The sequence below is a fragment of the Galleria mellonella genome, unplaced genomic scaffold (assembly GCF_026898425.1).
Source record: "Galleria mellonella isolate WM207_F2 unplaced genomic scaffold, CSIRO_AGI_GalMel_v1 utg34, whole genome shotgun sequence".
Classification (NCBI taxonomy): Eukaryota; Metazoa; Arthropoda; class Insecta; order Lepidoptera; family Pyralidae; genus Galleria; species Galleria mellonella.
In genome coordinates this window covers 1,099,556-1,117,616 of record NW_026442081.1, presented here as the reverse complement: position 1 = coordinate 1,117,616, position 18,061 = coordinate 1,099,556, and the positions used below count along the sequence as shown (strand labels likewise).

General features: G+C 35.1%; 1 protein-coding gene across 1 annotated transcript; it reads left to right on the top strand.

The window, feature by feature from the left end:
• The first annotated feature begins 259 nt into the window (after nt 1-259).
• On the top strand, nt 260-17,383 carry LOC128201094 (uncharacterized). The gene is given in 14 exon segments (XM_052896788.1): nt 260-402; nt 4,466-4,472; nt 5,378-5,704; nt 8,117-8,182; nt 8,394-8,747; nt 8,850-9,243; nt 11,086-12,580; nt 12,667-12,957; nt 13,842-14,068; nt 14,480-14,703; nt 15,422-15,559; nt 16,210-16,312; nt 16,315-16,392; nt 16,753-17,383. Coding segments are annotated over 14 exon segments (4,197 nt in total). The 3' UTR covers nt 17,103-17,383.
• The last annotated feature ends 678 nt before the right edge of the window (nt 17,384-18,061 follow it).

The following is an 18,061-nucleotide window of genomic DNA, read 5'->3' as shown; positions in this document are numbered from 1 at the left end:
ACAAACCAAAAAACCGACTTTCAATTTTCGCAATCCCCGTTATTTTGATTTAAAAACTAAACTACTGAAGCGATTTTCATACATTTTGTATGCGACCAGTGTGAAGTATATCCTGATACTGACGGGACTCATCAGCATCATATCATATTTATAAATAGAATTGGTCACATTAACCACCTTATTTATAAAAACTAAAACCTTCTATAAACCTATTTTAACTATTATACGATTATTTTCGATACCGCTGTCACCGGTACCGATGCCAGCGGTTGAAACGTTCGCCGTGGTGCTGGGGCGCGCGCAGAACGTTGCGCGCGCGTCTGCGTCGTTTGCGTCGGAGCTGTGGGGGCGGCAGGGCGGGTTTGACAGGACTAAGGAATTCAAACAACTGATCACATCGAAGTATGATTTATTACTGCTCCTATAATTAAACGATACATGTTTATATAAATGCTTACTTACTACGTCACATGCGCTACCAAAAATACAATAAAAAAGAAATCATTAAAGGTTCTTTTTTATATTAAGATGTAAGGTATTTTTTTTAAACAGTGGAATAAGCATTGAATACCTAAAACAGATTATACGAACGATACAATGTTCTGTTTTAAAAATAGATTAGTATGTAGTAATACATTTCTTTTCTCTAATCATCCTATATGCTCTGGTTCATATTACCAGACACAATCAGTAACAAAAGTGTTTTCCTAAACATTATTTCATTATGTATAATAAACTTTATCAAAGGACGATAAACCACAATCCGTGATAACCATAGGTTCTTTGACTGTTTTTAAATACTTATATCGTTGACACTTGTCACATTTCTTTCCTATTCACAAAACTAGCTGTGTGTAGACCCTAGGTAATCGAATCATTTCCACAAGTGTGTGATCAGGCCAATCGTTGCTAGAAATTTCAATCGCCGTAGGGCTCCCGCTTCCATTATCAATCTGATTTCTTCGTTGAGCTCTTATTAACACAGCCATAATATTTTAATTCATCTCTTTCAAATCCTCACTAGTCATTTCTAATCGTGACAATGTATCTGCAGCTACGTTGTCCCGGCCCTTCACATACACTACCTTTAAGTCATATTCATGTAATAATAATCTAAATTTGGTTAACCTGCTTAAAGGATCGGATCATGTATACAAATATACTAATGGTCGATGGTCTGTTTCTATAATAAATCGTTTTTCATAGAGATAAGGTCTAAAATATAGGTATCTACGCTCGGTATTGTTTAAGCTACGACTGGCGTAGGCCACCGGTCTACGATCGCTATTACATAATACCGCTCCCAGTGCATGTTCCGATGCATCTGTTTGTAATATAAAAGTATTTTATTAGTTAATTAGTGATGTTTTTCAAATATTAAAAGCTCTCTGGCAATCTTTATCCTAGTGAAAAGTAACATTTTTTCGACATAAATTATTTAAGGGCAAACATATTTTAACAAAAGTAGAGATAAATTTCCGATAATAATTAGAAAATGCGATGAATCTCTTGACTTAATTTGAATTATTCGGGGCGGGGTATTTTTTTAAAACTTTAATTTTTTCAGGGTCGGAGCTAATACCATTCCAATTAATACCAAGAAATCGCATTTTTCCGGATTAAGCTTTAAATTTACTTTTCGCAATCTATTCAAAATACCGATTGGGTTTTTGTTAAGCATATCTAAGTTACGTCCAAAACATATTATATTATCTAGGTATATAAAACATTTATCATAATTGAGTCCCGACATGGCTACTGTCACGCACTCGGTCTCGTCTTCAATCCCATCGGGAAGCGCGTCATCTGGTACTGGCCCGTCGGCGTCGTATAGGCAGTGTACTTTCTACGCTCCAGTTTTAATTTCGCTTGGAAATAGCCTTGAGATAAATCTAGTTGCGTGAAATATGTGGAACCAGAAAGTGAATCAAGTATATTTGTTATATTTGGTAGCGGAAATTTATCGTCCAATACACATTTATTTAATTTTCTAAAATCAATTACTAGTCGCCATTTCTTATTATTATCATCAGATTTTTTAGGAACCAATAAAACTGCTCTGGACTAATTACTCTTAGCCGATTCTATGATATCATCAGATAACATTTTTTGGACTTGTTTTTCCATCTCATTCCGCTGAGAAAACGTTAGTCTGTACTGTTTTGTTTTGTTTAACTGTATATTTTGTTCATAAATATTACAAGTTCCTAATTGGTCATCCGACAAAAAATATACGTTAGAAAATTTTGCACATAAGAAATATAATTAAAAGTAGGAGATAAAAAAAGAACAATAAAGTTAATATTGGAAAAAAGAGTGTTTGTGTATGTGCGCGCGCGTGTGTGCGTGTGCATGCCTTTTTACCCCTTTTTGAAGAACCCCATGTTGTAGTCTCTTGGGAAAACCTCGGCAGGAAGCTCATTCCATAATTTGAGTGTTCGTTTAACTGCATAAAAATTTGGTAGATGAAATTAAATTTCCCATATTTTACCACTATTAGGTACATATTTATATAGAAAGCAATTATATTAATATCCACAAATAAACACGGTTACCATCTAACGCACCTCTTATAATAGATATTTTGTAATACCTTTAACAGCTTTTCCAAACTAAATTACTCATTTTTATTGCCGTCCTAATGAGTTCCTGATAACATTGAATACGTGCAAATTTGCACGAAATTATCCAATGGTACATAATACGTCACACAATTGAGGCGCTTAATGACTGGCGGTTTAAGACATACCTGAATGCTTATTTTATGCATTGTAAAATTTCTGGTAAAATTTTAAGAATGCATTTATTAAAATTTGCATTGTTCCTTGATTGTTTCTCTGTCTACGGAATGTTAGGGATAACACTGTCAGGAAAAAACAATATGTAGGTGTAAGTTTCCTTTACTGTTTTTTTATGAAGAATATAAAAATATGTATTTGTTTACTTTGCCTATATATTTTGCCCTCGACTCTGTCTGCATGACCAGGGTAATGTTAACTGATCACAATGAAAAGTAACCCATGTTCTTCTCTATTCGAAATATGACGTGTATGTGGTAATTTTTTCTGAATTTCTAACTTATACATATTCAATCAATACCAAAAAGGAAAGCATTTATTTGGATAGTATTCGCCTCTATTTTTTTTGTGTTTGTTACCTCAGAATTTCGTTATTAAGAGGGTCGCTGTTTCCCATCATCCCATTGATCATTCAATTTTACCACCAACCACGGGAATGGAAGCAATGGCCAATTCTATGCCGGGACCACACGTCAATATAATATTACATTTAAATCAAATTCGTTAGGATTTTGCTGAACTAGGTGACAAAAGGTGCGTAAGTTTTCCAATCACTATGAGCGGTTAAACTATTAATGCGATAGATGGTTATTTATGTATTATTATTATTATTTATTCATTAGTACATATATGTGTACATGGCGGACTTAATACTAAAAACATTCTCTCCCAGTCAACCTTAGGGAAATGTCAGAATACTCGAATGCGGTATTAGTTATTATTGATAAACATACATACTAAAATTACATATATCAACAAATAAATATACATAAATAACAAATATAAGATATACACATATATAAGATATACTGTACTATGCACGAAAGTGAGAAAAATAACATATAGTACTTACAGTTCAATAAAGTATAAAAATGAGAATGAACGTTTTTAATAAAGACGGTTTATGTATATATTTTTATAAGTAAATTTTAAATCATCACCATCCACTGCTGTACATAGGTCTCCCCCTTGGGGGTTTTATTGATTTATTTTTATTTATATTTTATTGTATCCAAAAATTACATTATTATTAGATAGATAGATAGATTTATTTGCCAGAACATTGTTTTTACAGATATTGATTTAGTGTGAAGTACAAATGTTCGCCTTATAGTCTAAAGCATGCAACATCATTATTGGCTATGTACAAGTTACATTACAACTAATACATACATATAAGTTACTTTACATCCATTATTTATTCGATTAATAATAATAAAATTATAATAGTATGTTAAAAAATCAATCATTAACAAAATATTAGATTCAGTTCAATGTCAGTGCCAATTAATATTAAAGTACAAATTATGTCATTCTGTAAATAATTATTATATTATTAATATATATTAAATAAAGATATACAGCAAATGAGCTTAACTGCGTAAGAGTTCCCATTCAGCAAACCTATTAAATTAATTATAATTATATTAGGAATATTAAGTTGTGGCCATTACTGTAGTATCATGCTCGAAGACACCATAATATTGTTTGTTATCAATTACTATGGAGGGGTAGTCCTGTGGACTGTTGTAGTCGAAACACTTGACATTGAACGAAGGGCTGTGTTAGTGCGCGTACGCCTTTTGAGCTAGTTGTGTTAAACTGTTTTACGTGAAATTGTGAATTCAATATTTCGACATGAGTGACTATTACCGATACCGAACCAGATACAGTGTAAGTACTTTATTAATATTATTATAATATTTTTTTAATATTATAAAGAGGAAAGATTTGTATTGTATGTAAGTTTTTTCAAAACTGTCTCAATTTATGTAGATTACTTTTTGAATTGTTCAAATCGGTTATTTCATATTACGAATTTAATAAGTCATAGAAGTAGAAATAATAACGCTGTCGCGTTGTACATGTTATTCATACCTATTTATTAATCCTTATCCAAATAAATTATTTTGTAAACTATTTTAGAACATACATTTTTTTTTCACAAATTCAAAAGCTTATTAAAATTTTGTATTCTGTATCAATTTTATGATTTAAACAATAATTTGAAAAAAGTTTTGTACAAATTTGGATTTTGAGACATTTTTTACATTATGAAATGCAAAGAGCTGTAGGGATGTTGACTTTTTTGATGTGTGTGTACCATATATATATATATATATAATATATTTGAAATAAATATATAAAATGAAATTTGGAATAATTTTATATATTGCAGGTCGGCACATATTTCAATAGGAATAATTGAAAAATATTTATATTTCTTACACTGGGGCCCCAAAAGTAAGGGGCGTAAGGCAAATTTTAAAATTTACCTACTTGCCAATGGAGTATCGTATGAAACAGTTACATTTATATGTTTTAAAACTGATTTTTATCTATTTTGATGTTATATATATATTTTTTTTTACTTACAATTGAAAATATGTCGAAACATATAAAAAAAACGCCGAATGAAATTGCTAATTGCAGTATCGAGACATGCGAACATTGTTTACGGTTTACTAATTGTGCCAAAGAAAAAACAGATTATATCCACTTATTTATTTATGTTGGTATTGTTTTAATCCTAAAAATAATCCACTCGAGACTCGCGTGAAGTTTTTTCCAACTACTAGACAAGCGTGAGCTTAGGAAATGAAATCTGGGTTCACCACTATGAACCTGAGTCGAAGATAGAGTCGATGCAGTGGCATAAAAAAGGCACAACTCCTCCGAAGAAGTTGAAAGTGTCAGAATCGGCCGAAAAGATCATGGCGACTATCTTTTGGGATACAGAAGGTATTTTGCTGATCGATTATAAAGACCGTGGTGTGACTGGACAGATTGAAAGAAGCTATCAAGGAAAAAAGAAGAGGAAAGCTGTCAAAAGGTGTGCTCCTTTTGCACGACAATGCTCCCGTCCACACGTGCCATCTTGCGACGGCTGCCATTCACCTATAAGGGTTTGAAAAATTAGACCACCTACCTTACACTCCAGATTTGGCCCCCAGCGACTATTATTTATTCCCAAAAACGAAAAAGGAGCTGTATGGAAAAAAATTTGGCGACGATGAAGAAGTCAAGTCTGCAATTTCGACCTACTCGTATTTTAACAGCGAAGATAAACCTTTTTTTTTTCGATTGTATAAACAAATTATTTAAGAGATTCGAAAAATGTACTCGTATTAAGGTTAATTGGAGAATATATTAAAAAGGAAAAATAGTTTAATGTTTAATTTCAACCCTTTTCCGCAAACTCTTTGACCTCCCCTCGTAACATCAGATGCTGCATTATAAACTATTTATAACATAAATTAATTTCATGTTTCATTAAATAATTATTGATTTAATGATAATAATTATAATTATTATCATTAAATTGTTAATTGATGATGAAATGAAGTAGGCCGTTGTGATGCTATTTTAGTATAGAGTTAAATATTGAGTTTCAATTATTTCATGACATATTTTGTTCTCTGTATAATCTCTGTTTTCCAATAAATAAAATCAAAATCAGAGAAAATATTTATAAAGCTAAGTGGATCACCAAAGGAATAAAACGCAACGCACATGAAAGAAAACTTAGATATAATGCATATAAACAAAATGCAAGTAAAACTAAATCAACTTATCTTAAATATACAAAAATTCTAAATAAATGCATCACTTGCTTAAAAAGAAGGCATAATAGTAATAGTATTGTCAATAAGACAAGAAATAAGTGCAAGGCCACTTGAGATGTTATAAATAAAAAAGGAGAAATATAAGTGAACAAGAAATTAAATGTATTAAGGTTAAGAATAAAAAAATAAATGATCCTCAAAATATTGCAAATGCTTATTTTATGTCTTATACAAAAAAATCATGTAAAAGCTAATTGCCAGCATAAAAATATTCAAAACTTGAATTCATCAATATTTATAATACCTTGTACTTTTATTGGAGTCATTAAAATTATAAAATCTTTGAAAAATACTAGGTCTGTGGGTTTTGATGATATCTCAACTCACATATTAAAAAGAGTTTGCAAACGAGATTGCCACAGTGTTAACGTATATTGTGAACTTGTCTTTCACGCTAGCTATATTTCCAAATCGATTGAAACATTCAATAGTAATCCCACTACATAAAAAAGATGACAAAACCAAATTAAACGTTAAACATTACATAAAACTCAATATTGTCAAAGGTATTTGAAACATTGATGCTTATTAGACTGAATAATTTTATTAATAAATTTAATATAATTAGAAATGAACAATTTGGATTCCAAAAAAAAAATTGACAAAATTAGCTGTATTTTCTGTTATTCGTAAATTGACACATTATATAGACAATAAAAAGAGAGTAACAGAAATATTTTTATATAATATATATTTTTAGATAATTTAAATCATACAATATGATTAAATAAGTGCGAACGATACGGGATTAGAGGTCCTACTCTGAAATGGATATCAAGCTTCATCTCAAACAGTACTAATAAATAAATTTGACGATACAAACATAAACAAGAATTTTAAATCTAAATATCATTGTAGTCTATCGGGAGTACCACGAGGAAGTATATTGGGACCTCTGCTATTCCTTCTATATATTATATAAATGACTTGCCAGACATAACTAAACATCAATGTGTTTTATTTGCTGATGATTTATCAGTTATAATTTTTAAAAATGAAAGAATAAAATCTGATTATCAAAATAACTATAAATAACAGAATAAGAATGAATGAATGAGTATACTTTATTTGCATTATGCAATATAGGAAATAAGCAAGACAATTTATAAACACAACAATACAATAAAATACATATTTTATTTTTATTTGACGTTTCTATCATTTTTATTTATTTTATAATAGCTTTATTGATATAATGCATGACCCAAAGTGTGTTTAATAAATTGTAAGAGAACTTACTGAATTTACTGGGTACAGAGGAATAACACCTGAGTCCTCAGGAATGGCAACGCATGGGGGGTATCATGGGAAAAACAGTATACTCTGTTATGTCCATGGTACTGCTCATGTCTATAGGCGACGGTTACCACTTTCCATCAGGTGGGCCGTCAGCTTGTTTGCCATTCTAAGTTGTATAAAAAAAAAAAACTATGCCATTCTATTTAATTATAAAGACGTATGATATTATTTCATAAAAATTAGGTCTCTTAAATTTCCAGATACTTTTAGGTGGCGGTGTAACAATAATTAATTTGCGGTTACTATGAAAATATTTAGATTTTTTAAGACACTCGGAATTGCAAACAAATTGACGGTCCACTTGATGGTAATTTGTAAACCTTGTCCATGACCAGCCCTATGTACATCATATAACGCTCTGAATGTCATAGTTTTTTTTTTTATTGTTCGCAGATTACAAGTGTGATAAAACCGCCCACTGTGCCGTCGACGATGCCGGTTAGGCAACGCCTCGGGCCGGTAAGTATCTGATGCTTAAATATCTGATACTAAATATTGAAATCAATTACTTGCTACGGTAATTAGTGAACTATATTTTTAATTTTCTGCGATTAGACTCTGAATTTGTATTTGAACGTAGGTATAATACATATATTTTTCAGCTATTTTATGTTAACAGACTCGTCGCTATATGCAGTGGACGAATGTTTCAATATGATCTTTGTTTCAGCCTGTGAATAAGCTTAGACGCATAGCGCCAGTGAGTGGTGCACTAGCGGCCGCCCGCAGGGACCCGCGACTGGCGCGACTGCGAACCGCCGCGGCGTCCGCGCCAACCGGGCCCGCCGCGGCGCCCGTGGTGGCTCCTGTGATGCCGCTCATACCTGTAGTGCCTCAAGTGCCGATCGCGCCCAACGTATTCGACATTAAATCTCTCGAACATGTTGCTAAACGCAAAAATGGGATCACGATAGACGTTCGGCCCGACGAGGCGCCGCAGCGCCCGCGCGACCCGCGCCGTCGCGACCCGCGCCGCCGCGACCCGCGCCTCGAGAACCGCGACGACCACCCGCGGAAAGACAAAGCGCGGCCCCGCGATGATCCCCGCCCCAAGAAGGCGGACGACGCCAGCGAGCGGAAATGCGACGTGCGCCGGAACGACGTCCACAAGAAACCCCAGGAGAAGACTGATGCTACCGAGAACACGATCAGTGACTACATCGAGAAGCTGCCCGATCCCAAAAAGATCAACAACCTCCCGCCCATACCCAAAATAAATAGGGGCGAGGAGGCAGACAGGGACTCGCCGGTTCCGAATAAGAAACGGAAAGGGTTGTGCGCAGAGAGGAAACAGAAGCGGGAGGAAGCCGACGGCAAGAGCGGCTCGAGCGAGTCCTCGCCGGAGAAGAAGTCGCGGAGCAAGGAGCTCAAAAATTACCACAGAGAACGGCACATGAGAACGAACAAGGAGAAGTCTGAGAGCCCCGAGAAATTACCCACCGAGACCGAGCAGGATAAGACAGGCACTGAAAATGATTCATCAAGTAAGATATCATTCAATATTAACAAAATGCGAGGTTAGGGCCGATAGAAAATACAAAGTTAGTCTTTGGTATTTTCTATGATCTGTGATATTAAATTATAACAGAGAGCCGGAAGTATTGAGGTTGCACTTGTGTGAAAATAAAATATTTTACTACTCTTGGAGTACTCATATTAATTTGTTTTACGTCGGCATATTATATAACCCTTTATTGCTAAGTTCCGCAAATTACAAAAAGTAGATAAGTTATTTTATAGGTTATAGTTAACTTAAGTATCTTGGCACGGTCACAGAGTTTGTCTAATTTGCAGTCTTATGTTAATTACAGTACTACTCTATAAGCACTTTTCCTTTGCACGGTATATTACTGAAGGGCTTCTTTAATTTATATATGCTATATTATATGCCCAGGGTAGTGTACTTTTCTGTCTCTTCTCTGTGTCTCTTCCCTATCGTAATATCCGTAAATGACCGCCAAATCCATGATTGTTTCTAGTATCAATTTTGTTATACAGCTGGGGGGATAGTTTGATGATTAATTTTATTATGATTTTTCCTAATCGATTCTTGTCTTGGAAATTGGAAACTGATTATATGAGTAGTATTATATATTTCATATTTTGGATAAAAAGGATTTACAATCTTTTTTTAAACATAACTGTTAATTGTTATACAATTATAGGACACTATGGCTTTATAAATTGGGAGGGTAATTTTTGTGAAAATTAATTTATTTGGGGATAAAGAAAACTTGTTTAGGAACGTAGTATTTTGTACATCTTGGAAGCAGTTCTTAATGTAACGCTCCAACTGGGGAATACTATTTACTATATAAAATGCTCATTTAGTATCCAAAAATCTACATGACATGTTATAGGTAGGAAAAGTGCTTACTGTTAAAAACATTGTCAACACACATAAACTTGATAATTTTTATTACCACCTTAATTTCCATTCCACTGTATGTTACGAAGCTTTTCCTGTTTGAGTTTAGAAGTTATTAAGTATTCATGTGGTAAGAATATAGTATTCGACTTGTATCAATGACGGCTAGACGAATACCGTATTTGAAGATTTTTTAAAAACCATTCTTCGTCAAATTGTGATATCTTACGTTAATTATGTAGTATATTATTTTATCTAGGATATTATTTCAAAAACTATCGAATACTGTATGGTGACAATGAATGTCTTATTAATAAGTATAACTTACTTCAGTGATTTACATTATTAATTTATTTTTTACATCGTCTGTTTTTGTATTTCTCCTTCATATTTTGCCAAAGTATGATCTTGAGCCTCTTGCATCATTCATGTGACATATTTGAAGTCATCAAACCCCTTGATGGCGCTGTATTGTAAGGGGGTGTGACTGTAACCTGGGGTTTTTTTATTTTTCATAATTAGACTGAATATGAAACGGTTGTATTTGATTTGTTGATTTCCTTGTCAGTGCAAATATATGCATATTTTTATTATTAATTTAACTACACAAATGTTTTTTCCTTTTTTACATTTGTATATACTATTCGTAGATACTAATGATCTGTTTTTCTTTATTTGTCATAATTAAGAAATAACTTGGCATATTTTTTTATGAAAACAGTAAAGTCGATTCTAAAGTGTCATTTCTCTAAATTTAAATTATTTTAATAGATTTAGTCAAAAAATTGTTATATAAATTTAGTTTGTGATAGTTCATAAAATAGTATATGTTTATAGTTTAACTGTCCACTGCGGGTAGTTGACACGCTTGGCAGGCGTCAAATCCTATGCAGGTCTAATGTAGCTGTTAAAGAACAGTTTTTGTCAATCATAACAAATTGATTATAAAACGATTTTCTTTTTATTGTATTAATATTTATCATTTTAACATCAGGTGTTGGAAAGAAGAGACGTCGTACTCTCAGTTCCGAAGATATAGATTTGAGAACCGATAACACAGATGACTCCGACACAGAGGACCATAAAAAAACAATATCCGGTAATAACATGCGCCAAGCTAAAGAACAGTCAAGTAATGGCCAATTGGACAAAAGTCCGTATAATGCTTTAATGCGCCAATTACTGCAGCTGAACGAGAAACTCGAATTAAAAGAAGCAAAACAGCTGGAGTCATTAGAAGTGTCCGAAAGGAAACTCAAGTCGCATACGATTGATGAGAGTATTACCCCTGTCTTCATAGATACCCCATCAGATAGTTCAAATTCGGAGAATGATAAAGAATATAATATAATTATGAGAACGAATACAAACTCCATGGATGGATGCGATGGTCCCCCGCCTACTGATGTACAGCCAATGCCTCCGGCGATGCCGATGTTCCCACCATTCACGCCCATGTGGAGAGGGCAGCCCAGACCGAGAGTCAAAGTGTACGGACCGCGAAGATTCCGTGATCCAGCACAACAGTTCTTTAGAGGAAAATTCGACAAGAGAGCGATGAGACCACCGTTCGACCCGCGGCTACCGTTGCCCTTACCGACGCCTACACCTGGCATGTGCCAGGGAGAGAGCCCTCTCCAGCCGTACGAAAGGACCGTGTCCCCACCTCCTCTCGGCGCGCCAGGAATTGCCATCCCACCTACAGATTTTAGAATTTTAGAGTACATAGATCGAGATCCTGTTAAAACGATCCAAATCGATGGAGTGCCGAAGGAGATTAGATTTTACGGAGAAACAGCTGTCATCATGATGGACTGGGATGATCCAAGAGAGATCAAATTCTTGCCCGGCTGCAGAAGAGTTAGATTCGATAATAAAGATTCCGTAGTATTATCTTTCAATGAAGGCTACAAACAAGTGGAGATCGACGGTCAAGTGTTTAACATTCGGTTTGGGGCGCCGACGAGGGAGCTTTATATAAATGGCAGATGGTACGAATGCATTTTTGGTGGTCAGCCTATCGGCACGATCATCGATGGGAGACCTAGATTAGTGCAATTAGAAGGGCCGCCTCCCCAAGTTGATATCGGAAAGACTAAACGCACAGATCTAGTTGCTGGCAAAATCAATGTCATCGTGAACGCCACACAGAGGTGTCCCGTCTACCTCGATGCTAAAGTACAAAAGTTCTTCATCAATAGACACGTGCTCACGATACGCTTCGTGGATTCGTTGAGAACTGTTCTAATAAACGAGCAACCGTTTAAACTGGAGTTTGACGGTTTACCTAAACCGATATCGATAGGCAATGAAAAGTTTTTCATTAGATTTTCGGCACTCCCTAGTCACATAAAGGCTGGTCACATAGAAATAGCAAATATGGAAGGCACGAGAATGGAACCGGTCATGCAGCCGACACTCGGCTTTAACAGTGACAGTAATACACAAGGTAGGTTTTTTTTTTTAATTATTTTAGAATTGTCATTACTGTAGATTGCTTTTTGAAATGATGTGTATTCAACATGGATGATGAATCATTGAAATGATGATGAAATGCATTGTTTATTAATTTAATAAAAGTAAGTACATTTTCAGGTGTAGCCATGTTAGCGAGTGCCACGCCTTCAACAATGGCACCCGCGTCTGCTTCAGAGTACAGTTCAGCTGAGCCGATGTTTCCAATCCTGGCCAACATAAATGTGAATGATTTGTTTGCTAAACTGGTTGCCAGTGGCATAGTGCAGGTCAACAACGAATTAAAAACTGAACCCAAGGAAGAGGTGAAAGAAGAGGCCAAACCGAAGGCAAAAGAGGATAAGAATGTCATCCATAAAGTTGATTTGCTGAGAAGTGAAACTTTGAAAGTGTAAGTAACATTTTATATAATCAACTTTCTCGTTTTCCATAATGTAAAGTATCCTAGATTTAGGGCCTGGCAATTGGTGTTATCAGTTAATTTAAAAATTTTCGCGTTGTTTACATATATTTTAAATATGCAATCGGGATTTAACGCGATAAAAAACCTTTGCAGGTAAATAGTACATCTGCTTTTTTATTACAGATATTGTATTACGTGTATTGCACCACGACTGCTTTAAGTCCCGATTATGTATTTAAAATTGGTGTGTTTATATAGCATTTAATATTAGTTTGTACTTTATATCTCTATCTTACTGTCGTTAATAATCGTTAGCTGAATTAAAATCAGAAAATTTTACAAATTTTCTATAAAATATTAAACCCATTAGTTCTTTTGTCCGTAAATAGGGAAAGTAGATAAAATTTTGAAAAATCTTTTCAGGGTACAATAATATAATAGGGTAATAGGACTTATAAAACTGTTCTTTTGCAGTTTTGCCGGCGTATATTAAATTTTAAAATATAAAATTTTATTTAACTATATACAGTGAACTCTCTATATTAGCGACTCATTTGAACTACTTTCAATAAAAAAATCTTATTGAGAAAATTTGCTTATAGGGGAAAAAAGAGTATAAAAAATACTTACCGTCTGGAAAATATTTTTCCTTACTTATTTTACTAACTAAGCTGAGTAGAATAAATAAAATTTAAAGAAATTGCTTATTGAGAGGTTGCTTATACCATATAGAGCGTTCACTGCACTAAATTTGAATGAAATCCATCGAGTCATTTAAGTGTGATCGCACGCATCTACGGTTAGCGTGGTCGCAATCTGTTGTGTTCATAATATGATGAGGTTAATGTGTTAATGTGCGTGGGCACGTGCAGGAAGCAGGAGGCGCTGGTGGCACGGCTGTACGGCGGCATGCAGTGCTCGGGCTGCGACGTGCGCTTCCCGCCCGAGCACACGGTGCGCTACTCGCAGCACCTCGACTGGCACTTTCGCCAGAACCGCCGCGACCGCGACTCGGTCCGCCGCGCGCATTCGCGCCCCTGGTACTACGACCACTCCGACTGGCTGCACTATGAGGAGATCGAGGACCTCGAGAACAGAGGTGAGAGGACGCCTCCGGTCTCTCTTCACGCATGGCTTTACTCTTCGTCTTCCACGCTACTGTACCCTTTGCTACTTGTTTACACTTTATACAAGTTTGTTGGCAAATGTCATGCAACCAATTTTTAGACTATTACTTATAATATGCTCATAGTCTATTACTTACTTGATTTTTTTTATATCACCGAGGTGGTAAACGAGCACTTTCCAGTTCGATCTGGAGCAATTACTATGGATGCTTGGTAACAGCAGGGGTATAGCAAACGCTTTGTCCGTCCTGAATTAAGCCTGTCTTTATGGAAAATATTTGCAGGGATTTTGTACCACAGAATATATTAGTACATCTCAGAATATACTGACGTTCATGGTATATGCATTGCCACATCTATAGTAATATTGTTTTATAATTTAGAAAAAAACTGGTTCGAGACTGTTGGGGCGGCGGGCAAGGGTATGGCGGAGGCGGCGGCCGAGGCGCCCAGCGTGGCGGCCGGCGCGCTGATTAACCAGCACTGCGCCGTCTGCGGCGACCGCTTCCAGCAGTTCTACAACGAGGACAAGGAGGAATGGCATCTGAGGAACTCGCTGCGCCACGACGACGACTTTTACCACCCGCAGTGCTTCGACGACTACAAGGTTGGCCTCTCAAACCAATACCTGATCTGATCATGTCTAATAGTACCTAATATAAATAAAAAATCAATTAAATAATATTTTTTATGTCGAATGTTTCTATTATTTGCGATTTTAAAATAGCATAACTATGAGTTTATTTAAATTGGGATAACAATTCAATTCAATTCAATTCAATTTATTCGCTACAATACTACATTTTATTGAATATTTTTTATAAGTAACAAGAAGGTATCATAAAATATAACAAAACAAAAAAAAAATATAAAGCAACAAAATAACCAATAATAATTGTAAAATATAACATTACAATTAATTTGCAAATATCATTAATAACGCATAAAATATTAAAAGAGTATTTTAAAATTCATCAATTGAGTAGATGCATCTTTCCAACAAAAGAGTATAAAGTTTCATTTTCAAAATTCTCCAATCTTCAAAAGTTTTTAATGCATTGGATAATTTATTATGCAATTTAACCGCTTAAAATTTTGCGCCATGTTTTACGCCATGTATTGGATATCATATGCAACATCTTTTCGTCTAGAAATCATGCGTATATTTCTCTCTTCTCTAGTTTCTTTTGGCAGACGATAGACATCAATCAGGATACTTAAAAAGTATTTATCTACTAAACAATCGTACGCATACTTGTTATTTGTCATTATCTTTGGCCATTATTAATGAGGATGTCTTTACATATATATGATTTTGTGTACAGGCATCGTTAACCAAAGAGAAGCCACTCCGAGAGTCGTCCATCGAGATCGAGGACGTGGACGACGTAATGTCGCAGTCGGACAACGAGTCTGTTGTGGAGGTCGTTAAAACTGACGACAGGAACACTCAACCCGTAGAGGTGAGTTTATAATTAACATAAATATGATTCCATAGATACAACAGAGTAGGTGAAAGTGGTTACCCTTCGTACACATTTTAGATTTTATTATTTTACTTTATGATTAATTGTCAAATTCATCTAGTTTATGTACCTAAGTGTAACAAATATATTGCAGATTGTTATAAAAAAGTTACCATAACATAACAATTATCTTTGGTTTTCCCTGGTGTCTCATCACTTTCTATTTTCTTCGCTTTCTTTTTCTTTTGTTTTAAATTAATTTCCTTCAAACTACGTTTTACTACTTTGGCTCTGGTTTTCCTTTCCGGTTCTATTTTTTCTTTCAATTCTTTCTGTCTATGTCTCTCTTGCAGTTCAGTTTTTTCAGGTGTATCTGTATACATACGAGATTACTCTTCTTCCAAGGAGAAGAATATAAGACTCGTAAATTTTGAATGAAAAGTTCGTGAGGGTTCATAGGCGTTAGAGTCTCTTGATTTTATTTTCTTGACTCTGCTTTTCAACATCAGCAACGATCTAACGCCTGAAAAAAAGGGGTATGTCTCCATACCCTGTAACTTTAGCAAGGGTAGATCCCTAATATTGCGTACGGCAAAAAATTCACCTTGTACATTTATTGTGTTCAGATCGTGGAGGATAATGATGAGACGGTGGCTATGCCCCAGCCGATGGAGGACGACGGCGACGAGGATGACGTAGTGTTCGAGGCCCAGTCGGTGGAGGACGACGCCGACACCGACGACGAGACGGTCGAGAGCGCCGTCAGCGGGACGTACTCGCCGCCATCGACATGGCCAACGTACGCGTCAAGATTGAACCTATCGACCCTGGTCAGTTGCTATTGCTTTACTATACAGCTCTCACACTTATTGTAACGTAGCTACGTCACCTTGCTATTGTTGCGGTTTCGATTCGCGTGCAATACAAACACTTATTCTGAATTGATGTTGAATCATGAAAAGAAAGAAAACTATTGGTCATAATAAATGAACTAAAACATACTTCAGTCCATGTAGCATACTACATATGATGTTATTTAAACTAAATAGCTAATGTGACAAGAAGTTAATTTTTACACACGCAAACCTGTCTTGTTTCATCCAGTTTCATAAATTATCATTGCAAGAGATTTCCATCAACATTACCCAAGTGATGATATATAGTCCTCTAATTTTAAACCTCTTCCACAGACGATGAGCCAATAATAACAGCAGAGGAGACCATCCCCACCGCAGTCGATACCACACACGTAACAGTGCTGTCCTCTATCGACGGGAACGTGCAACTCGAGGCGATTCCCGCGCCAGTCACCTCGCGCAGCATACGTATAAATATATCTAAGTCGATACCCTCTTTTGTGAGTAATGTACAGGAAAATAAAATGCTCGAAGAGATAAACATGGATGATGAGCCTCTGCCTCCTGGCGAAGAACCACAGTTGGCGTACAAGCTGAAACCGACGCTGGAAGATGTACAATTCAGTAGGCAACCACCCGCGAATAAAGGCAATGAACTGTCCGGACTCTGTTCTATTATGTGAATATGTTGTGATAAACAAGTTTTATTAGCAGTGTGAAATGAACGATTCCCTGGTTATGAAGTGTTCGTGAAACTTTTTCGTTCGTGATTTTGATAATTCTTCTGCATTTGAATAGAGTTCACTCCTGTGTTGGTCCTATATAATTATTAGTGATTTGCTCAACGACTAAAGTAGCCATGTTTCAGAATAAAATGAAAGTTGTAAAATTAAAAACATCAATTTGTTTATAAAAAATCTCCATTGGCGTTATTTTTAATAGAAAAATTATACTCGTATTGAAACGGTCAATTATGTAAGCAGCTCTATAGATGAGGTGTGATGGTCTTTAGGCAAGTTATTGACTAAATTGCATAATAAATATATAGGATATACTAATAATCGTTTGCATCGCATGGTCGTCTCACATATAATTCGCCCTACGATCAGTCCGAGGTGATTAGATGAACTAGGTTTCAACATTTAACAAGTTGCTAACTGTAACTTTGTAACAGTAAACTTTGCACAATGATTTCGAAAATATATATATAATTAGTAACAGTCATACTACTTGAACTGGATCTTATAGAGCACAAGTCTTGCAAATAAAAATTTTACAAAAATGTACTTATCATCCTCTAAATTTAACTTACTATTCAATTATTACTTGCTTTCCTTTAGAGGTTCCTTCTATTTCTTTGTACTTCACATCACTTTGTTTAGTTTAAGAATAAGTATCTCAAATTTGTGTTTAGTTCTAAGTTTGTGTAAATAAATGTTTATATTGTAAAATGAATTTGGTTTTTTTTTTCATTCAAATCTACTAAAATCCTACATATACGAGTAAATAGTAATCCCTCCTATAACACGGTAGATTCGTTCAGGAGTATTCTCGTATAAGGTGCTTGTACAAGTCCGTATAACGCGCTTGTATGATCTCATATAATGCGTTTATACGACCTCGTATAATGAGTTTGTACGAC